This window comes from Nothoprocta perdicaria, unplaced genomic scaffold (assembly GCF_003342845.1).
Source record: "Nothoprocta perdicaria isolate Ctin4 unplaced genomic scaffold, notPer1 scaffold_17, whole genome shotgun sequence".
Lineage (NCBI taxonomy): Eukaryota > Metazoa > Chordata > Aves > Tinamiformes > Tinamidae > Nothoprocta > Nothoprocta perdicaria.
Window position 1 is genome coordinate 4,130,993 of NW_020454871.1, and position 21,596 is coordinate 4,152,588.

General features: G+C 56.4%; 1 protein-coding gene across 1 annotated transcript; it reads left to right on the forward strand.

The window, feature by feature from the left end:
* Positions 1-15,642: 15,642 nt before the first annotated feature.
* Positions 15,643-21,596, forward strand: TNMD (tenomodulin). The gene is made up of 7 exons (XM_026035927.1): positions 15,643-15,690; positions 15,788-15,922; positions 17,077-17,217; positions 17,954-18,055; positions 19,970-20,123; positions 20,714-20,883; positions 21,387-21,596. The coding sequence occupies exons 1-7, from the start codon at positions 15,643-15,645 to the stop codon at positions 21,594-21,596; spliced, it is 960 nt and encodes a 319-aa protein (XP_025891712.1).

The window sequence follows — 21,596 nt, forward strand, 5'->3', positions numbered from 1 at the left end:
GCAGCTCCCGCCGGAGCTGCCGGGGGCGGCGGGCATGGGCGGCCCCGCGGCAGCGCTTCCCCCGGCGCCGCCGCCCGCTCAGGCGCTGCGAGCCGCTCCGGAGAGGGCGCCGCGCATGAAGCGCGGAGCGGAGCGCGGTTCCGCCGGGCAGGGCAGAGCCGGGCAGAGGCGGGCCGGGCTGATCGCGCGGGCCGGGCTGATCGCGCGGGCCGGGCTGCGCGCTGGGCCCTGATTGGCCCGGAGTCTCGCAGCGCTCCCGACCAATAGGAGGGCGGCTGCGCCCGCTGCCCCTTCCCTATTGGCTGCGGCGCCGCCGGGCGGCGCGGGGGCGGGCGGCGGCGCCAAGCGGCCAATGGGCGCGCGGGGGCGGGGCCTGCGCCACGCGACGCCGCCAATGGGCGGCGCTGTCGGCGGCGGGGGCGGGGCCGGGGCGGGACCCGGCGAGCGGCTCCGGGAGCGGCGGCCGGCGCGGGGCGCGGGGGCTGCTGCGGGCGGCCCCGGCCCCGGGCAGCGCTGCGGGTCGCTGCAGCCGCGGCCCCCCGGGCACTGCAGCGGGAGGTGCGGGGGCTGGCCGCGGAGGGGCCGCAAAACGCCGACATCCTCCTGGCGACGGCGAAATTGGCAGCGTTTGGCGGTCACCGTTAATTACCCCGCGATCCGCTCGGAACTGCAGAGTTCTGCAGCCGGGAGAGGCAACGCGGCACGCGCCCGTCTGTTCCAAATAAAACTAGCATTTTACCGCTCCCTGCCTCGCCCTGCGCCGCCCGCGGCTGCGTCCGGGTGTAATGAAAGAGATTCCCATGAAGGGGCCGCGCTCGCCCACGCGGGACCGTCCCCGCCCGCGGCGGCAACGGCGCGCGGGCGTTTGGGCAGCGCGATGAGCGGGCACGGGCCGCGGAGCGGGGCTGCCCGAGGCGCCGGGGCGGCGGCGCCCGCCCCGCTGCCGGCCCCGCTCGCGGTGCGGGCCCAGGCCCGGCCCCGGTGCCGGCCGCGCCGTCGGGCCCCGCCGCTTTCCCAGGCACAACGGCGCCATCTAGCGGCGCGGCGCGGGGCAGCGGCGGCGGCAGCGCCGCTCGCTCCGTGCCCGACACCCCCCCACGGCCGGGCACCCCGGTTCCCGCCCTCCCAGGGGATCCCTCCGGGAAGCGACATCCCCCCGTGCCAGCACAGCCCCCTCCTAGGACGCAGCCCCATCCGCAGGCACGCGCCGCTCCCGGGACACCTTTTCCCAGGACACTGTCCCTGCGTGCACGGGGGCACCAGCTGGCGGCCGCTCCGGCCCCCCATTGTGCGCAGAGACCCCCAGGTCCAAATAGCCCAGAATATTTAAGGGTGGGAGAGCACAAGGTGGGGGGGAGGCTCCTTTCTCCCCTGGGAATCTCCACAGCCGGTCACTGGATGCAGGAGCAGGAGAGGAGGGTTGGGAACAGAAGGGGGGACAGCGTGAGGGGGCACGAGCCTCTGATCCCAAGGACTTGCCTGAGAAAATTGATTCTGATGGCTTGGAGCACACCGTGCAGACTGTGGAACCGACGGAAGGCTCATAAACAAAGGGTAATTAGAAACAGGGGGAGGTGTTTATGGGGTGCTGCAGGGAGCTAGGTTAGGTCTGCTCTCATTTAATACCCTCATTAATGACCTGGAAAGAGGGAGTAAACTGCACATTAATGAATTTGGCAGATGATGCTATGCTGGGAGGTGCTGTGAGCTCCGGCAAGCATAGAAAATTAACACAGAGGGGCCTAGGGAGATGAGGAACATGGGCAGGACGTGGCCAAATGCAACGTGCCTTGGACAAGTGCAAGGGACTGCGTCGGGGCAGCAGATGCAASGGCCGTGAGGGGAGCCAAGGAGGAAAGCACGAGCTGAGCAAAGCAGGAGGCCCTGCAGAGTCAAAGGGATCCTGCAGGGAGACAGGGAGCGTCTGGGATTGGGTGGGAAGAGCGGCTGGGGTTGCACAGGCAGCTCAGGTGCGGCCGGGCTCCCTTTGCATAGACAAATTGCCAGCAGTTCAGGGGGAAGCGGCACAAGTGATCAAAGACTCGGAGAGACTGATTTCTGAAGGAAGATTAAACGGCTTAAATACATATATTGCTTGGCTAAGAGCTATCCACAGGGAGAGAAAATAAGAGCCTTGCAGATCTGGTTGGTGTAAATAGAGAAGGAGGGAAAGAATTATTTAATACAGTACATGGGGCATCACCAGAAGGGATGACAGGAAATGAAGAAATGGAACATTTAGGTTGAATGTCACCGGGGAAAAAAAAAACTCTGCTGACAGTGAAAATTATGAGACTGTGGCGTGGTTCCCTGGGGGGAAAAAGTTCTGTGGCTGGAGATATTTAAAACCAGACGGGATCGGTGTGAACAGAAAGGCACTCGGGATCAGCCAGCGACAGGGAAGTGCAGGAGTGGAAGCAAGGCAAGCGCCCACCTAATTTGACAGCTCTTTTTCTGCTGGAAGATTTCCTTGCAAAATYCCACATTGAAAGACTGCAATGTTTGTTTATTGCGTGTGGATATTTCTGTTATTGCAGCGGAGGACACAGCAGACATGCCGAGCGCATGATGAGCACACGAGGGACACCCTATAATCGAGAGAGGAGCCCCTGCGACACCACCTCCGTGTCATTACGGAAGGGAGAGGGTACGAGCGGGTTAGGAGCCTGTCTCCAGGTTATGGAGCAGACCCACCAGTMCCGCGCCCATCCCTGCCCCATGTCCCTGCCCCGGACCAGTCTCTCCTGCAGTTTTTGCCTTGCAGAGCCGTTCCTGATCCAGCAAATTTCCCTGGGATGCTCCGGCGCCAGCACGAGCCAAGCACTGCAGCAACGTCTCCCCAGCTGCACAGCCCCAGTCACCTTGGCCAAAACTCCTGCTTTCACCTCAGTGTTTAGTTTGCCAGAGGCGGTGCGAGGCTCCCGGCGGAGCAAAGCAAGGATCGATTCCCGTCCCACCCCTGCCCCGCTCCCCCCGCGCCGGCGGCCTGGGAGTCCTGTCAAGCAAATGGATTAATAGTGCTATTATCAGCCCAGATAGATGGCTGGGGTGAGGAGAAAACATCGCGTCCCGGGGAGCTCAAGTAGGCGCATTAATAAAGATGCCACACGTCGGCTCCGAAGCCTGAGAGCGCCGCTCCGCACCTCGCAACACAATTAGCCCATCGGCAGCCCGGGGCCCTCATCTCCATGCGCCCAACRCGCTCCCAGCTCCAGGGCCGGACAGGCCGGGCCTGGCGTGGCCTCTCCGCCGATGCCAAGCGGCTCCGGCTCCGCATCCCGTTCCCTAGCAACCTCACAGGGCCTGGCCCCGCGGCGAGGCAGCGCCGCCAAGGCAGCAAATCCAGAATGGAAAAGCAACGAGCCCCAGCACATGGGAGAAACGGAGCCCTGCAGCCTCTGGATGCTCTCCTGGCTCCCGCATCCTCCCGCATCCTCCTGCACCCTCCTGCATTCTCCCACATCCTCCTGCATCTTTCCACATCCTCCCGCATCTTCCCACATCCTCCCGCATCCCAGGGCACCGAGCCAGAGCCCAGCTCTGCCTCCGTCCAGCCTGGGTACAAGGAGCATCCCAGGCCGGTGCTCAGCAGATACAGGCAGAGCCTAACCAAGATATTGGTTCTGGTTCTGTCCATGCTGTAAAATAATGAAAGCTTTTAATTAAAGGCAAGTGGTAGAGCCTGGAGCCTCTTGTCTGAGCTCTGCTGGGAATCGCTTTCCTTCCCAGGCCRCCGTTTATAGCTGTCTCTTGCATACCTGTCAAAAACTAAATCTGAGGATCTCAAACATGTATATTTGAAGCTCCAGCGTCAGCGCACCGAAGGCCGGGATTTCCCAATAATCGGGTGTGGAGGATTCTGTCCGGGCCGTGGCTGCGATCCCGCTCTCCTCCCTTCGGCAGCGCTACCGCTCTCTGGGGCGCTCCATGCGGCTCCTGCTCCTTCGCCCACGGCTCCCCACTCTGAAGTCTTTTCTTTTTCCCTTTCCTCGCATCTTTTCCTTCTAGCAGCTAAGCGGAGTAAAATAAATGATGTGGGTTTATTTTTTATTTTTTTGTTTATTTCTCTCTTTTTCTCCTTTCTTTGCTTACCCAGTTCTGCAAAACTTGAAAGCTTTTCAAAGCATCTGAGTGTTGAGTGGTGCAGCTGAGGTTTGTGCTTTCCTTTCCCTCCGCAGCGTTGCCAGTATCAGAGCAAACTGGAAAAACTGCAGCACGGAAAATAAAGCAAATGGASAGAGAGAGTAAAACTGGGGGCAAAATCCCCAGATCACTCACCAGGCATCAGCTAAGGGTGGAAAAAGGCAAGACCTGAAAAAAAACAAAAGAGGAAAACACAATATTCCATATTTGGGGGGTATTTTTTTGGTTTGTTTTCAATCTGACACAATATGCAGCTTGCAATCAGGTAGGAGAGCATTCTCCCAGACCTCTGGGCACTTTGCAGACCCGCAGCTGCACCGGGCGCCGCTTGCACACGATAAGGGACCATGGCTGTAAAATATTGAGTCTTTAGACTATAAAAATCCTGTCTTTCTAAGCTGAAATCTAACTTTATTTGTGCTGCGGCAGTTCCATCAAAGTCAGCAGGGTTTCCTGGCTGTTAGCAGGGGCCGTGCCTGGCGCGCTCCCTGCACAGAGGTTAAAGCGCCAAAGAGAGGACAGCGTCGCACGGGAGGATTCGATAAACTCCTATCACTCAATACTTTAATTCACTTTCACTGATGCAGCATCTTTTATCAAAGATTGCATAATGCTGAATAATCACCAGGCCCGTAATGCAGAGCCAGACAGGCAGTTATAATCAAATTTGAAGCCTGTATCAAAGCAGYGGCAGGTGCGGGGCTGACGCTCCGTTCCTGCCCTTGTGTCAGCCCAGAAACACTGGGATTGCTCCCGATTAATGYAGCCTGCCCGGGAGCCAAGTATGCGCCTGCAGTGGAGTTACAAGGCTCGGAAGGGACACATGAACCATGGGGGTCTCAGGGTGCCAGATCCATGGATGGGCAACTCCACGGATTTGGGAGTTCCTCGTTGTGCATGGAGAAGGGCAAATGCAATCCTGTCTCAGTATTTCCCATGCAATCAATTCCYTTGCATAAAACCATCGAGCGGGCTCACCCCGTGATCAAACGGCCAACAGAGAAAAGTGCTTAATATTATCCACTCCAGATAACGAGCTGTATTTGCAGCCCAGGCCCCGAACACACATCAGCGCGCGCTAAATGCCACGCAATTGCCTGCACAACGAGTTAAGCAAAGATTAAAAGCGCGGAGGAGCGAGGCGGGCGGACGGGAGAGCAAGCGGGGCGCAACGGCCGCGTGCGGCGGCGATGAACGCGGGCGAGGAGCGGGCGGCCCTGGCACGGGGGGTGGATTGAGGAGAACGGCAGCCCCTGGATGCAGGAACATCCTGCAGAAGATTGCAAAGGTGGAGGAGCAGAGGCTGTGCTGCAGCCGCCCGGATGGTGGAGAAACCRGGGTGGGAATAAGCCTTTACACAGCAAGAGGCAGTCCCGGGGGATCTGCAGCCTGCGCCGCTCCACAGGCAGTGGGCAGCAACTCTGCTCTTCGAAAAGGCTGCAGATACAACCCTCCTGTTTGCTCTTCCCATTCCTTCTCCCTCCCCTCCTCATTCCCGCGTGCTTTGCAGTTGTTATTGACCCGGTGGGAGCCGAAATGGACCCCAGTGACATCTTCTCCTGGAGCAAACCAGATCCCTTGTGCTGCCAAAGAGCTGGCAGCCCCGAAACTATTAAGCCTGGCCTGGCACACCAAGAGGCAGGGGAGAAGTTCTGGGAAGTCGCGTCCTCCTGCAGCTGCTCCCAGAGCCAGCAGCGAGATTTGGGCAGCACCCCTCAGCTGGAGCCATTTATCCCAGCTGGGGTTTCAAACGCTGCCTGCGTGTGGCTGGAGCCGGCCGGGAGCAGAGCAGGCTCCATCCCAGCGTGTTTACCTCTCCCTGCCACTCCTGCAACTGCAGATGCAGATGAAAATCACCGCTCTGCACACTAGACACCCAGCTCTCCCCCAGTGACCCATGAAAATGATCCCCTGCATGGATCATTTTCATCCCCAATATCCAGATCCACACGTTACGGGCCCCTCCTGCAGCATCTCGGTGAGCCTGATGCTCCCGTGCATCAGGTACCGGTCACGTCGAGACAGAGCGTGGAGACGGGGACGTCAGGGAGAGTGATTTGTCACATAACATTACCTACAGGAGAAGGGAGAAAAGGCTAGAAAAATGCCTAGCAATTGCTGTAATTATGGCCTCTTCAAACRGCTACATGATGTCAGGCGCGGAAAGGGGGCAAGGGCTGGCAGAGCTTGTGATAACTGAACCCGAGGTGGAGGCTGCTCCAAGGCAGTGATTAATGGTCTGCTCAGATTTAGTTTGGCATCAGGAAAAAAAAAAAAGAACACGGCATCTCTGGAAGGCGCCAGATGGACAGAGCCCCCCGGTTCTGTGCAGGAGCGGGGCCGCATGGGCTGGACCGTGCAGGAGGAGCAGGGGCCACCTCGGGCAAGGTGGTGTTTGCTCATCCATAGGGAAAAATAGTGGGAAAATTCACTCCCTGGAAAGCCTGAGCGGGCATCCCAGAGAAGGACTCTGAGCAGGGAGGTGGCAGCAGTGCCTGGGTCCATCCTGCTTCTTCCTGTCGCTTGTCCCCTTGCAGCACACGGATGATCTTGGCTATCTGTGCCAGGAGCTGCCTGCTGATGCCAACACATGCTCCAGTGTGAGGCTGGGGGTAAGAGCGAGCCCAGCTGGGCCACAAGATATATCGTTTGGATCAGGCGGAGAATTACTTATGCGGTGCTTTATTAACCATAATTGATAGCTGTGCCTGGTGAAATGAGTAATAATCTTGTTTAAAGGATCGCTCCTGAATCACACAGTGTTATTGCCAATGCTGCAAACTTTCCTGCCTGGCCAGCAGGCCAAATCCATCCCTGGGGCGAGCAATGCCCAGGAACAAGGAGCATGGACATGACAAGAATAGAGTATTTTGGAGAGCGGTGGAAAGCACAGCAGGTAGAGCCCTCCAACCCACCGTGTCTCCGACGTTCCTCCTCGCAGCCCGCCAGGAATATCATCTCCCACAGCACTCCCAGTGCCGCTGCTCCATGTGCAGCCAGGACATCTCCCAGGGACACAGCCCTGGCCCTGACCTCAAAAATACGGAGAAAAATTTGTAAGAATTAAAGGCAAACGCTCACAGGGCCGCTCTCTGGTGGTTTCCCACAGGTTTTCCCCTCTGCAAGTGCTGTTTGATGGGGAATCATAGGAGCTGTCCGCCTCCACACGCTTCTTCAGCTCCTCATTTCCCAGACACTGCCTGCTGCTTTTCTGAAAGCAGCTCCATGTTTTCCGTGTTTTTTTCTGGATGGGGAATGCAGGGATATCCATGGAAGAAGGTCTCCCGTGCTGCAGCCGAGCGCGTGTTCCTGAGCATCCCATCCCAGACCCATCCATTTGGGCTCCCACCATCAGCCCCTACGACCGACCTGCACGTTGCGATTCAGGCCAGCGCGTTCTCCTGCAGCCAAGCAATAAATAATCATTAAAGTTAAGGCAAATACTATGTTCAAAGGGAGAAGCAGCAATTACAGCCTGGACCACGCGGCAGAGCGATGCGAAGCACTACATAAAGAGACACTCTCTCTGGTAGAGATTTAAAATACACCCCAACCCTATCATCATAATTTAGCTTAATTAGCAATCTAATCAGCAGAGCAGTCAAACCCGACTGTGCTGCGGAGCCAGGGCCACCACGAGGCCCCGCGGAGGAGGGTGACGGGGACGACCTGGTGCCCACACGTGCCAGGATGGAAGGTCCTTTCCCCTCCATCACTCCAGCAGGAATTCCTCATATCCCTCTGCTCCATCATAGGGATGTTCCTGCTCGCACRTGAGGAAATGCAACAAATTCACTCGAATTTTGCATAGTGGTCACCTACCTCCAGAAATTATAGCTGCCAACAGTGACTCCAGCCAACAGGACTGGGCTACTGTTGTTATTCCAGTGCTGAGATTTTCAGGGCTTAAGGCACTTTCAGAAACCTGAGCTTGAGCAGCCAGAGCTATTTTAGGTATTCTGCATATTTGCAGCAAACAGTTTATTGGAAACATTTAGCCCTCTTTCTGTTCATTAACGGAGTTCAAACATACTTTGTGGCTTTTTTTCATATTTGCTCATTACTCGGAATTGCACAGGGAGGCTTTAATGGGGATATCTCCGTGCGGCGGCTGCCGCTCGCTCTTCAGTGGTAGGAGATGGGGGATGAGGCACATCCCTGCTCCAGCCCAGCACATCCCTGCTCCAGCCCGGCGCTTCCCGCTTTGCATCATGGAAACAGGGCCAGAATTCAGGCCCTTGCCACCATGCCCAAAACCCCTCCTTTCTGCAGCCTTTTCCACGAGCAGCAGCCTCCAGATGCAAAGGCGCTTGCTGGGAGCAATTTCAAAGGGTTTGCCAGCACCAGCAGGGCTCTTATGGAGACAAATACTCACGAGCGTGCTCCGAGAGGCTCCGAGCCACGCTGCTAACGCCGGGTACCCCCCACCGCTGCCAAAACACGTGCGTTTGGACCATGGCAGACCTGCTCCAACGCTTGGTTATCGCACAGCTACCGCGCGAGACCCGTTTCATGGTGTGAATCACAGGGCCACGGGCAGGCAGGGGCAGGAGGGGCTGTGGAAAGCGGCCGCCCTCCCGCTTGCTCCGTGGGAAACCATCGTTCATGTGTTCACCCTGCCCGGCCCCGCCGAAATTCAAATGGACACCAGCAATTCCTGCCGCTCGAGATAAGGGCGGCTGTCCCGGCGCGCGGCCGCGCGGACGCCTTCGGCACGGCACGGCTCGCAAGCACGGTGCCAAAACGGGGCTTTGGCTCTGCCTGGGTCACGTTTTGCCCCTGCCCCCCAGATTCCCAAGGATGAGGCAGCCCGTCGGATTCGCAGGGCGTGTTTGGATGAATTTGGGAGTGTTTCCCAYGGAAAGGAAGGGAAAACACGGCACGTTTGTGTCGCTGAGCGCCCTCGGGGTTGCATCGTGCAGTGCAGCTCCAAGCAGGAAGTTCCGCAGGCTCCCGGGCAGCCCCGCAGCCCTGCGCGAGGCCTCGGAGCCCATGCGGGTCCCCCCACTCAACCCCATCCCTGCAACGTGCCCGAGCCCCGGCCAGGGCCACAAGCGCAGCCCGGGGACCCTCGTATTTCTACACCCAATTTCCTTCGACATATTAACAGCACGAGGCCTCCTCTCTCCAAAATGCAGCAGCCGCTGCTCGGGTCTCCGCTGAATTAAGCTAAGGGCAAGTTTTACGATTTTAAAGAGAGATTTGGGGGGGTTGTATGTTTTCTTTTTTTTTTTTTTTTTTTTAACCCGAGAGCAAAGAAGGACATCAGAAAAACATCAAGCTGCGAGCCATGCCATTTTCCCTGTGCTGTTATAACTCAGAAATAGCTGAATAAAACCGCAGTACATGTTCCTGACAAATTCCCCAGTGGACTGAGCAAAGGCTGGAGAAATTCCACCCCGGAAGGTAATTGCTTTCTTTTTTTTTTCCTTCTTCTTCTTTTTTTCTTACATTCTTCGTGCTGCAGGGCAGGTCCCAGAGCAGAGGCTGGAGCTGTTGGAGGACCTGTCTCCMATTGATGCCCATGACCACTGCCACCGAACCCTCAGAGATGTGAGGGAATCTCCATGGGGCAGCCAGGAAGGGACCCTGCTCCGCCAATCCCAAGGGTGGGATTGGGTAACTGGTAGCTCCATGGGCACCAAAGGTGCTGCAGTCCCAGAGGAAAAGATCCCCAGCACTAAGTGCTCCGAATTCATCAGATGAGCAGGTCGACTGCATTACATGTCGAGGGGCAGGTAACGCGAATAAATCCCTCCCCACGGCAGCGAGGACCTGGAGAAAYGGTGACGGCAATCGATAGGGCTCTCCGGGATTTGCACGGGATGTGTTACATGAGAACCTGGATCTGCTCTTGGGTTTGTCCAGGATAAGCACGATTAGGATCTGGATCAATTCCGGGCTTACCGGGGCTAAGCGAGATTAGAACATGGATCAGCCTCCGTATCGATCGTATAATTTGTCACTCCGCCGGGCAGGAGGAAGAYGTCTGAGCGCAGCTCATGGGCGCTCAGATGGTGGCAGCAGCCCGAGCAGCAGGAGCTCATCCCTGACGGACCCACCGGAGCGCCTGGGAGCCGGCACGGGGAGGACGGCAGAGGACGCTCCATGTCCCACGCCTGCAGCTCCGACCGATGCACTGTGACACTTCGGTGTCTGCTGTGGGACACGACTTCTCCATCTAGACCTTGCAGAAGCTTCCCCAGGATTTTGAAGGGCTTGATGATGATGATATTAATGGGCTGGGGTTTTTTGGTCACCCCTGCAATATTGCAATTGCATAAGGAAGGAAGAGACAACACGAGATCAATGAACTAATGGCGCTCTGCAGCAGGGCGGGCAGCAGGGCAGGACCTTGGGCTTTCCTTCCCAGCAGGTAGCGAGTGTGGGATGGGGAAACCACAAGTGCATCTGCCTTCCGCCTCCTACACCCGCTGCTTCCCACAACAAGGATTTCTGCCGTCTTGGTCCCTCTTATCTCTTCTCCCGCTGCAGGCCCTGAGCTCAGCGAGCAGACCCCAGCACGAACCCACCCGCTCAGCCCCACGGATTTGTGGCAGCTAATCCAGTTTGCTCCCGTGCTGAGCAGCGCCAAGCGCAGCGGCTGCCGGCCCCTCGGGAACACCAGGCTCTTCCTCCGCGCTGTCTAGGAGCAACCACCTTCCCTCCTTGTCTCCTCGCTCCTGCGCTTGCTCAYGGCCAGGGCGGAACCAAACCCACCACACTCCAGCTTTAACATTGCCAGAACTCCAGCCCTGATCCGCATTTGGGAAGTCACCGCAGGCAGTGCAGGGGATGGAGCGGTGGAGCTCGGACCCGTCGTGCTTCGGAGGGAGCAGAGCGGGGAGGGCTTCTCCTCCCTGCCATTAACCTGACATAATGTCTTTCCTGCTGGCAGCTTTCGGGCTCAGCAGGTTTGTTATAAAATTCATTATCAGCTACTGCAATCACAGTCACCTTTATTGGGCTCCACGTTTGCAATAATTAGACCAATAAACTGCTGATTTATAAAAATGACAAACAGGAATTCCCAGTAAGCAAGAAAAATGCTCCTTTAGTGAGCAGCGTCTCACAGCACAAAGCAAAACAAAACAAAGTAGTGAGGATGCAGAAGTGATCACGCTGCAGTTGGAGGCAAAGCTAAGTAGGTTCTCCCAGGAATTTCGCCTTGCAGGGACAAACCCAGCGTGCAGACCCCGGAGTAGCACCCGGCTCTTGGCCGGGCAGGCCCTTAGGCCCCGTCTTCCCTCCCAAACTCCCCAGGACAGCACTGCTGGAGCCGGGGACAGCAGAGCGATGGGCAGGGAAGAGCAAGGTGGCTCCAAGCAATAGGGTCTGAGGTGTTTGGGCAGAGCGGGACTGGGGAGCCGTGGGGCAGAGGTGCTGCCCTGTGCACCAGGGTGTAACCCACATTTGCCAACCCAGGTTGTTGCCCCACCGTGTTTCCCCATGCACCAGCAGCATCGGCTCCATCAGCAGCCCCGGCGTGCAGCAAGAGTGCAGCAAACATGCAAGCATGCAGCGAGTGCGGCGAGTATGCAGCAAGCATGCAGCAAGCACGCAGCAAGCATGCAGCAAATGCACAGCAAGCGCTCGGCGTGCGCCAGCCGCCCCAGGACTCCGTGGCGAGGCGCCGCTAGGTGGTAGCATGAGGAGGGAGAGAGGCCCCGCTGCAGGATTCGCTCCGCGCGCTCCTGCAGCACCTTCCCCACGCAGCTCCCGCGGCTCCGGAGCGGCCCAGGAGAAGGGCCCCACAGCGCCGGGCTGCATCGCCGCCCCGCTCGCATCCTAACAGCCCCATCGGCCTTGCAGCATTTGTAACAACGTGGTCTGCTGTGCAAAACGGAGCTTCCAGTGATGCTCAGCACTCCCAGGGGAAAACGGCTCTGCRCCGGGAGCCGTGGCTGGGGACAGCGCGGGAACACGGGCTTGGTCTTTGCATTACAGATGTTGCAATCCTGGTGGAAAAAAAGAACAAACTAGAGAAATGCTGGGCACGGACTCCCCGGCTGCAGCGAGTCCCGCGCGCAGGAAGCGCTCTGGAGAAGTGGAGCCTTGGACAGGGAAACAGACAGTGCTCTAGCAAAACGGAGACGGGGGCTGCTGTTTGGGGAGGGGAGGGCGGCATTTGGATAAGGCTCCCTGGAAGGCTCCCGTTGTGGAAGGAGCCGTGGTGCAGGGAGGAGGTGGTTGCCTTTCCCAAGGGCTCCTTCCAAGGGGAAGTCCTATACGCCCTAGATAAGCCAGGTCGATAAACCCTAGACAGCTAATAAGCTGCTTTTATTTTTCATTCTTGCCTATTTGCTGTAGGATGGACACGCACACAGCCCCGCCACAATGGGATAAATCCATGGCAGTGCCGAGGCGCGGACGGACACGTCCTCCCCACGCCAGGAGAGCGGCCAAGAGCCGCGGGCGCCGCTCTGATTTACTCACTACCAGCAGAATTGCCCGATTAATTCACTATCCGCATTAATATTACGGCTCGTTTTTAACTTTACTGTCTCCATCGTTCCGATTTAGTGCCGCTCGGAGAGGCTGCCGCTGACCTTAATGGGTTTTTCATTATACTAAAGAGCGCCGTATTAATCACGAGCCGCTCGTGCTGCCGGTGGTGCCGGCCCCATTGCCCACGGACCCCCTCGCCTGCCCACCGGGACCTTCCCAGCGCTGCACCCATTGTAGGTAGCCACCTTATGGATACGGTAAAATTTCCAAGGAAAACTGGAGCAAGAAGCATGCAAAAAAAAACATAAAAACCCTAAGGGATGCACCACTCTAAGCCCACAAGCCTCTTATTGTCCTGCACGGAAATCAAAAGCCTTTTAATCATTTGCAATGTTCTGGGTATCAATTAGTCACGCGTTATTTCGGGATCGCTTTTCTCCCTCCGTCCGCATCAGATTAAATTCTCTCCCGTCACAGCGGCTCGTGCTCATTAGTGGCGGGGAGAATTAGCGACTCTTCCCTCCTCGCTGGCACTGACGGGAGCTTTCCRGCACCAAAAAATGGCTTTTTGGGCAAAACCCCAGTTTGTTATCATGGCAAATCCAGTCTGGGTGGGAAGGGTCCCTTCCCGGCGGTCACCGTCCTCGCCGCTCTCCTCCTCTGTGTCTCCGCAGACACCTTGCCAAGGGCTCCTGATATTTATTGAGTTTTATTAACTTCCAACCCCGGGAGTTTCTCACCTCCAAGAGCTAATTCCGACGCCAGGCTCCTGCYGGAGTTCCAGTGATTGCCATTAAGCAGCCTGACATTTACCTTACAACAGTAATAAAATAATAACGCCTAATTTAGTGCACGAGTGGTATTTGCAGTGGCTCCCGTCCGTGGCACGGGGATATTGCGAATATTGCTGCAATGTTGATCAATTATGGCTGTTTAACAGCGCAGCTATAATTCTTTCCCGCAGTCGTAAATGTCTGCCAGGAGAGCTGCTCCCAAGTTTTCCTTTGAAATGACAGGAAAAGAAAATGTTTTCAGTCCAAAAGCAGACGGTTCAGGTTTCAGGGACTGACAAAAGCTTTGGAGACAACGGTTTCCGGCCAAGAGAAAAATGCAGAATTATAAATGCAGCGGCTGCACACATTGGCCGCATTGAGAGTCCCAAAATAAGGGCTCTTTTCAAGAGCCACCTATGATGGCTTTCCATTAAAAACACATTTTTCTCCCGCAGATAACCTGCCATCACTGATTTGTCGATGTGATTCCCCGCTCTTATTGGCCTCTCAAAGATTTAAAAATGCATGTTTTATGTTCTCCAGGGATTGCTGTTGAATTAAAAGAAGAAAAAAGCTCTCTCCCGAGCTGCAAAGTTGGATACATGTGGGAAAGAGCGCTCACGTGGAGCGCAGCCGAGCCGGGCAGAGAAATGCAGGGTTGTCCTCCTTGCAGCCACCAGCTCGGCCGTGGCCACTGGGGCGGCAGCAGCTCCGACCCCTCACGGCAATTTCTTTCTCAGCATTTCACCCTGGGCAAAGGTCTACACAGGTTTGGGTTTTTCTTCTTATTCCTTTCGCTTTCCTGGCTTTTCTTTTTCTTTTTCTTTTTTTTTTTTTTTTTTGGTAATGCAATTTTAATTAGCGCATGATGCGCTCTGGGTTTTTATTAGCGTCAACAGCTTGGAGAAGCCGAGCAGAGCGGCTCGGCGGCACCGGGGAGCCGCGGGCCGGCGCGGAGCAGAAACTGCTCTCGTCTCAGAGCGGGCTCAGCCCGMCCTGAAATTCTCTGCTTTCAGCAACTGGGAATTTTCTGACATAGAACAAAATTAGTCAGGAAATTCCTGGGCAGAGCAGCTTAGGGGCAAGGCGGAGCTGGAGCCCCCGAGTCCACAGAGGCGCCCATGCACACGCATGCACACCCCTGCACATACATGCACACACATGCACACGCATGCACACAGTGACCTTGCAGGTGACTCTACATGCATGCACGGCACCCATGCACACGCACAGTCCTGCATGCCTCTGACATGAAGGTGCCCACACGCGTGCTGAGCAAGCCTGCACAGCTCCAACATGCCCAGCTGTGCACACCTCCAGGGTGCGCATGCTGTGCTCACCCGACATGGATTTAGCACATGTGGTGCACACGCGTGCCCTGCCCCAATGCACRTGGTGCACATAGAGGATGCACCTCTAATGCACATGTAGATGCACACAGGGCGAGAAGACACGTGCACCTCCAACGTGCACCTACAGACACCACGTATGTGCACATCTCCAACACACGACAGCCACACACACGTTCAGGACGCCAGTGCACATACTCTGCACCCAGGTGCACACCTCCRATGCACACAGGCCACACACGTGTGCATATCTCTAATGCACACAGGTTGCATATGTGTGCACATCTCCCATGCACACGCACCGCACACGTATGCACATCTCTGACGCACACAGGCCACACACATGCATGTACGTCTGCAATGCACCCACGCCACTCATGCATGCATGTCTCCGATGCACACAGGCTGCACGTGTGCACAACTGCAATGCACACTGGCCACACACACATTCATGATGCCAATGCACACTGTCTGCAACCACATGCACATCTCCAATGCACACAGGCCACACACGTGTGCATATCTCTAATGCATACAGGTTGCACGCGTGTGTACATCTCCCATGCACGCACACATGCACATCTCTAATGCACACAGGCCACACACATGTGCACATCTCCAACGCACACACACACATCTCCAACGCACACCCACGCTCATCCCCAATGCACACACAGCACACACACGTGCACATCCCCAGTGCACACGCACGTCCCCAACGCACCCGCAGCCCTGCGCGTGCTGCTCCGCAGAGCCCCGCAGCCCCCGCGCCGCACGCGGGGCCACGTCTGCGGCTCCCCGGCGGGGCTGGCAGCGGCGTGGCCGCGCGGAGCCAGGAACGGCCCTCTCCCCGTCTCCCTGCTGGCATGTGCATCCGGCGCCGGCCCCGCTCCCGCGCAGCGGCTCCGTCCTCGCGAGCAGGGGACACCATGGCAGGGCCGGCTCCGCGCTGCCCCRACGGCTGCCGCTTCCTCGACGTAAGTTTTGGGGTTTCTTTGCRGCGCCCGAGCTGCCTCCCGGGATTTGCCGACCCCCCGGCAGACCCCGGGATCTTGCTCTCTTGCAATTAATCAGGCAGAAGCAGCGAAGCCCCCAAAGAAGAGCTGCACCCGATGCAAGACCTGCGCGCTGCTCTTTTGCATCCTGGGGATTTTTCTTATTCTGGTATTTTTTGGTGTCAAGTATCTCTGGAGCCCAACGCCCAAAAAAGTGAGTACAGACTTGCAGAGCCCCCTTCTCTTCAGCGGGAGCTGCCCCATTGCCAGCAAGCGATGCCTCCTGAAGCGCTTAACCCTCCTCCGAAACGCTCATGGCTTTGCGAAATGCATCTCCCTGCACCACAAGAATTCACGGGGGCTTTGGAAAAATGTTTCTTTTGTTATGTCTGACTTTTGCTCTATAAGGGCTGCTTTTTCCTCCTTTCTGTCAGTGCTCTCCTTTCCTAACCGATAATTGCAGGGGAGGGGAGAGCGACGCCGCAAAGAGTTAAAGTTACTCCCTTTCACCGGCAGCAAATTTTATGACAAGTAAGAAAATATTTTCCATTTCATTTCAATTATCTTGCCAGAAACCGGTGGAAAAGCCATTATGCCGCGGCGCAGAGAGGAGAGAAAGCCAGGACGCGGCCGTGATTGATTGTCACGGGTTATATTCTGTGCTCGAGCGCGACTGCAGCGCGAGGGGACGGTGGGCACGGGGGCCATGGGATGCTGCGGCTGCACTGGCCTCGTTCCTTCCACTGCCCTTTCCGTGCAATTCCATTTTGCAGCTGCTGGGGCATCCAGCAGGTTGGAAAACATCCGCTCTGTAAATGCAAATTACATTTTTTTGCGAAAGGCAAAATGCAAATTGCTGCGTGCTGGGTGCTCAGCAGATATGGGACAACCTTTGTCCCCAGTGCCAGGCCACAGCGCTGCTCCGTGCCCCATGCCCAGAGCCCTTTAGCATCACGTCCCGCAGGACAGGCACTGCCACAGCCTCCCCTAAAGCTGCATAGGGCTGTGACACTTGTGCACAGCGCCYTGCACGGCTTGTCCAGCCAAATGGGTGCTCTTGCAGCCACCTCAGGCTTCCCACTGATTTTTTGTCCCATAGCACAGACCCGCTGGCACCCCTGCCCCTCTATGGCAGCATCACGGTGAGTAGCGAGCGGGGAGCGCRTTGCCTGGCGGGGGGACCGCCCGGGACCCGCTCCGTGCGGCCGATGCCGGAGCATCCATCCGGACAGCGAAGCACTGGCAGGGGGTGGGCAAACCGCTTACGGAGAGGGCACAGCCGCGTGCCGCCCAGGCCGGTTCGGAGGGGCGCTTTTACCACCGTTTCTCCCCAAAAGCAGCAGGCGCCGCACGCTCTCGCCCCTGCAGCTCTACGGGCTGGAGCGGACGTTCCTCAGCGGTGGCGAGAAGCAGAAGGTCGTGATGGAGATCGACCCGCTGGCCAGGACCGAGACCTTCCGCACGGGCAACGGCAGCGAGGAGATCCTGGAGATCCACGACTTCAAAAACGTGAGCGTGGCCACCACGATTGCAGCAGGGACACCTGCGGGACACACAAATTCCCGACGGGATTTATTCCAGGCCAGGGAGAGCAGCGCCTCCACGCCAGCCGTCTGGAGATGCTTCCAGAGGAAAAGATATATATAACTCTACGAGCTTGCACCAGTATTTAATACTGGCGTGGTTCAGTTCCAAGGAAATACATTTTAAAAGCTAGATCTAGTTATCGGATTTACCCTTGCAAAGGAATGCAATCACCATAAATCTATCCCAACTCAGTACATTTATCTGTCTGGAGAGCATTAAAACCTCGTGACAACGTTGTAGGCTCTCTCTGAAACCTAATTAAAATTTGTAGGGAAATACCCTGTGCAGTGACATATGGCAAAATTTCCAGCTAATAGCCTAGCAGGAACTGAAGGCTGAATGCTCATATAACCATAACGGTCAGATGCTATTCTGCATATATTTATTTATGATTACCAGAGCTCGGGGTAGTTACAAGGGAAAGGGGAGCAAAGTAAAATTTGATGACTATCTGCCTTAAACTATTTATAAAAAGCCTTATTCTCCCGAACCATGAAATGCAGTATCCCCTAGGAGAACCTGTGAGTACATCTTAGCATTGCAGCTGAGCGGAGTTTGCACAAAAGCATCAACAGGAAGAATAAGCCTGAGCCCCGGCTCAGCTGAGCGCTCGCTGCGATGCCGCTATTTATCTGTGCTGTCTGTGTTGCTGCTGCAGGGAATAACCGGCATCTTCTTCGTGGGGCTGCAGAAATGCTTCATCAAAACGCAGACTAAAGTCCTACCCGAGACCACGGAGGCCAAGATCCCCGAACTCGAGGTAGGTAAATAACAGCCGGGACGGAGCTGGGCGAGCCCAGGGAAACCCTCTTCCCCGCTTTTCTCGGCACTCTCCTTCAGTTTCCCTGCAGAATTTGCAAGGAAGAAATAACGAGTTGTGACCACGTCGCAAAATTATCATATTTCAGAGGGTGGCTTCTCAATATAGCACTGAGAAAGAGCCAGGATTAGACAACAGGCAGACAAAACCTCTCAGCACAATGTGGGAGCTCGAGAACAATAATCCTGTTGCAGTCAAAAGGGCGCAAGGCAGCACGGGATTAGCAGACACCAAGTAAATTGTTTTCCCTGTGAATTGAGCCCCACRTCCTTGTGCTGGAGTAATGAGTTTAAAAGAGCAGCCACATTTAAGGAATGCAATTCCAGAGAACGCTTAAACACTAGCTTGAATCCCTGCGAGCTGAGAGGGGTAATGGATCCGCACGCTCAGGACATGTCTGGAATGCTGCTCCCGTCCCTTTCCCACTGCTCCTGGTGCCCAGCCCAACCACGGCCACATTCCCATGCTGGGACCTTCCCCGCGTGGCTCCTCCAAGGCCCCAGTGCTGTCCCAGCCCTTCAGGCCTCACATCTCCCCATGGACACGGAGAAGGGTGTTGGACAGCTTAATTCCCCCTCAAAGAAGCTGTTCCACTCAAAACACCACCAGAACATGTGTTTAAAATAAAACGTGTGTGGAGACATTTCCCTGAATCATGACCTAAATTCCAAGACACAGATTCTTTGATTTTGCCATAAGAAGCTAATAGATCTTTTCTGTTACCATCATAAAATAGATATGACTTTTCCATCTTTGGCAGAACATTGCCCCAGGTAGACGACTGAAATGTAAAACCCAATGAGATAAATGTAGATTTAAGACCCAGTCATTTCTTCCTAGGAGTCTGTGGCCTTTTGAGAAACTGGGAAGCACATGCTCCGATGTGTCCAGCACTAATCGTTCCTCTCCCTCCCTCCCCTGCTCTCTGCAGGTTTTTTGACGATAGGGAAGCACAAAAGGAGGAAAAAAAAAATCAGTATTCATGGAAAGGATTCAGAAAACTTGGAGTCTGGTCATCCTCGGCACCATGGGGGGAGATGTGGCTGGGCTGCAGGATGCTTGTGTCTCCTCATCGTCCGCCCCATGCTGGGACCACAAACACCACAGACCCAGGAGATCCTTGTTCCCCTAATGCCTGTCCCTGTGATGCAGGAGATCAGGAAAAGGCCTTTTTATGCTTGTAAYGCTTCTGAGAAAATCAAAAATGAGAAATACACACAGAATGAGAAATCCTCTCTAAATGAGAAATACTGCTCTAGACTCCTTCTGGAAGGAAGCTGCCAACTTGCTCTATGGGCTACCATGACTGACAGCACAGGGCTGCTCTGGCAGGGAGCTCAGCACGGACCTATCCAAAAATCTTTTTATATCTCCCCTTCTAAGTCCTGCCAAAATACACGGGGAATAAGGCAGCGTACACAACACGTGTTATAAATTAGAGTGCAGCCGCACAGTTTCGGTGAGGAATAAATTAGAGTGTTCGATCACCAAATCAGTAGCAGAAGGAGAGGGAAATTAAGTAGTAAGAGCAAAGCAGAAAGGGAGTTGTTTTAATCTGTGGTATCAGATGAGCTGGGGAGCTCCAGAAGGCAGTTCCAGCTGGTGGGGACAGTGAAGGAGAAGGCTCTTGGAGCACATGGATGGAGGGAGGAGAGAGCAGGTGGTGCTGGATATTGCACTTGCATCCAGCAAGAGACCAAACCCTGGGCCAAAGGAACAAGTGGGGCAAAATCTAAAACCTCCCTGCTTCTTCAGAGGGAAGAGGTGCACGGGGCGAGCCAAGCAGAGGAGGAGCAGAAGATGTGGGCAGAGCGTGTCCCTGCATGCCACGACATAATCTCCTTCTCCTTCCAGGGAGAAGAAATTACAAGCACCTACTTGGAGCAGTCCATGGTCTGGGTCCCTGGAGAAAAGCCCATTCAGAACAAGGAGTTTCTGAAGAGCTCCAAAATCTTTGACATCTGCAGAAACGTGACCATCTACTGGATCCACCCAACGCTGATAGCAGGTATGGGGAGTTCTTTCCCTCCCACGCAGAGCTCCTTGCAGGCCCGTGGGTCCGGTTCTGCTCTGCTGCAGGAGCAGAGCCACAGCCACCACCACGGCCCCTCTGCCCCTGCTAAATTCCCCTCACTGAGCGAGCAGGGAGCCTGAGCTTGCAGCCTGCTCGTAAATCTCGGGCCTGAAAAGAGGGTTTCGTGCAACCGGGTGAGAGCACAGGCAGCAAGAGAAGAGGAGCTGAAGCTTCTCACCRCGAGGCGCTCAGCTCCCTGCGTGGTGCCCAGGGGCCACCCTCCTCGTAGCAAAGAGAAACCCGCTTTGGTACCTGCAAAGAAGCCAGCGTGGCTGGAAACCRGGACACCTAAATTCCTGTCGCCGCGTGAACATCAGAGGGGGAGCAGACCTCCTATTCTGCTCGCGTCTCAGTCACACGACAGGGCTGCCACCTCCAGCTGCTCACCAGAGGTGGTGACCTCTCAGATCCCACATATAATTGCACATGCTCTCTAACCCATTTCTAGCAGAACAATCTAGTTTCAAACCCCCTCGCAAGGTGAAAACGGTGTCAAAACAGTGAYGTTGGGGCTCTTTCCCCAGCTCCTGAGCTCGCCAGCCTCGGCGAGGGGGAAGACGGCGCTGAGCTGCTTGTGGACAACCAGAGCTGGCTGGATGGGGGCAGCGAGCGCAGGGTGGAGAAGGACGCGCCCGCGGGGCCCAAGCGCCGGGCACGGCAGCTCACCGAGGAGGACCTGCCCGTCAACGACTACGTGAGTGCGGGGGACCTGCCTGTCCCTGGGGGCTCCTGCGGGTGCTGCCCACGCGCCGTGGCCATCGCAGGCTGGTGGGAAGCAGGGAGGAGATGCGTTCCTCTGCAATGCAGCTGCAGGGAGGCAGCAGGCTGCATGTGGGGCAGGCAGATGGGTGCCCATGGAAGGAAAGTGCTGGCTACCAGCCAAGAAGTACCTGTGGTCCTCCAGGTCGGGCATCCTGCAGCGAGCCCTGCGCTGCTGCCCATGGTCCCCATAGCACTGCAAGCCTCCAGCCGCACTTCAGGGGTCTGGGCTGTGCTTCTTGGTGCACCAGCCATGCTCTGGGGTATCCTGGTTTGCTCCTGGTGCCCCAGACGTGCTCCAAGTTGTCCTGATGCTGCTTTAGGGTGYCTGGTCCACCCTTCTCGGTGCTTCAGCCATGCTTGAGCATCCAGGTCTTGCCCCGGGGGTCCTGGCTGTGCTTCCAAGCTGCTCCCCTGACGCCATCTCTCTCTCCACAGACGGAGAACGGGCTGGAGTTCCACCCGCTGTGGGACGAGCGGGGCTACTGCTGCAGGCAGTGCCGGCGCGCGCAGCGCTACTGCCGGCGCGTGTGCGAGCCCCTGGGGGGCTACCACCCCTACCCCTACTGCTACCAGGGCGGCCGTGTCATCTGCCGCCTCATCATGCCCTGCAACTGGTGGATAGCACGCATGCTGGGCCGGGTCTAG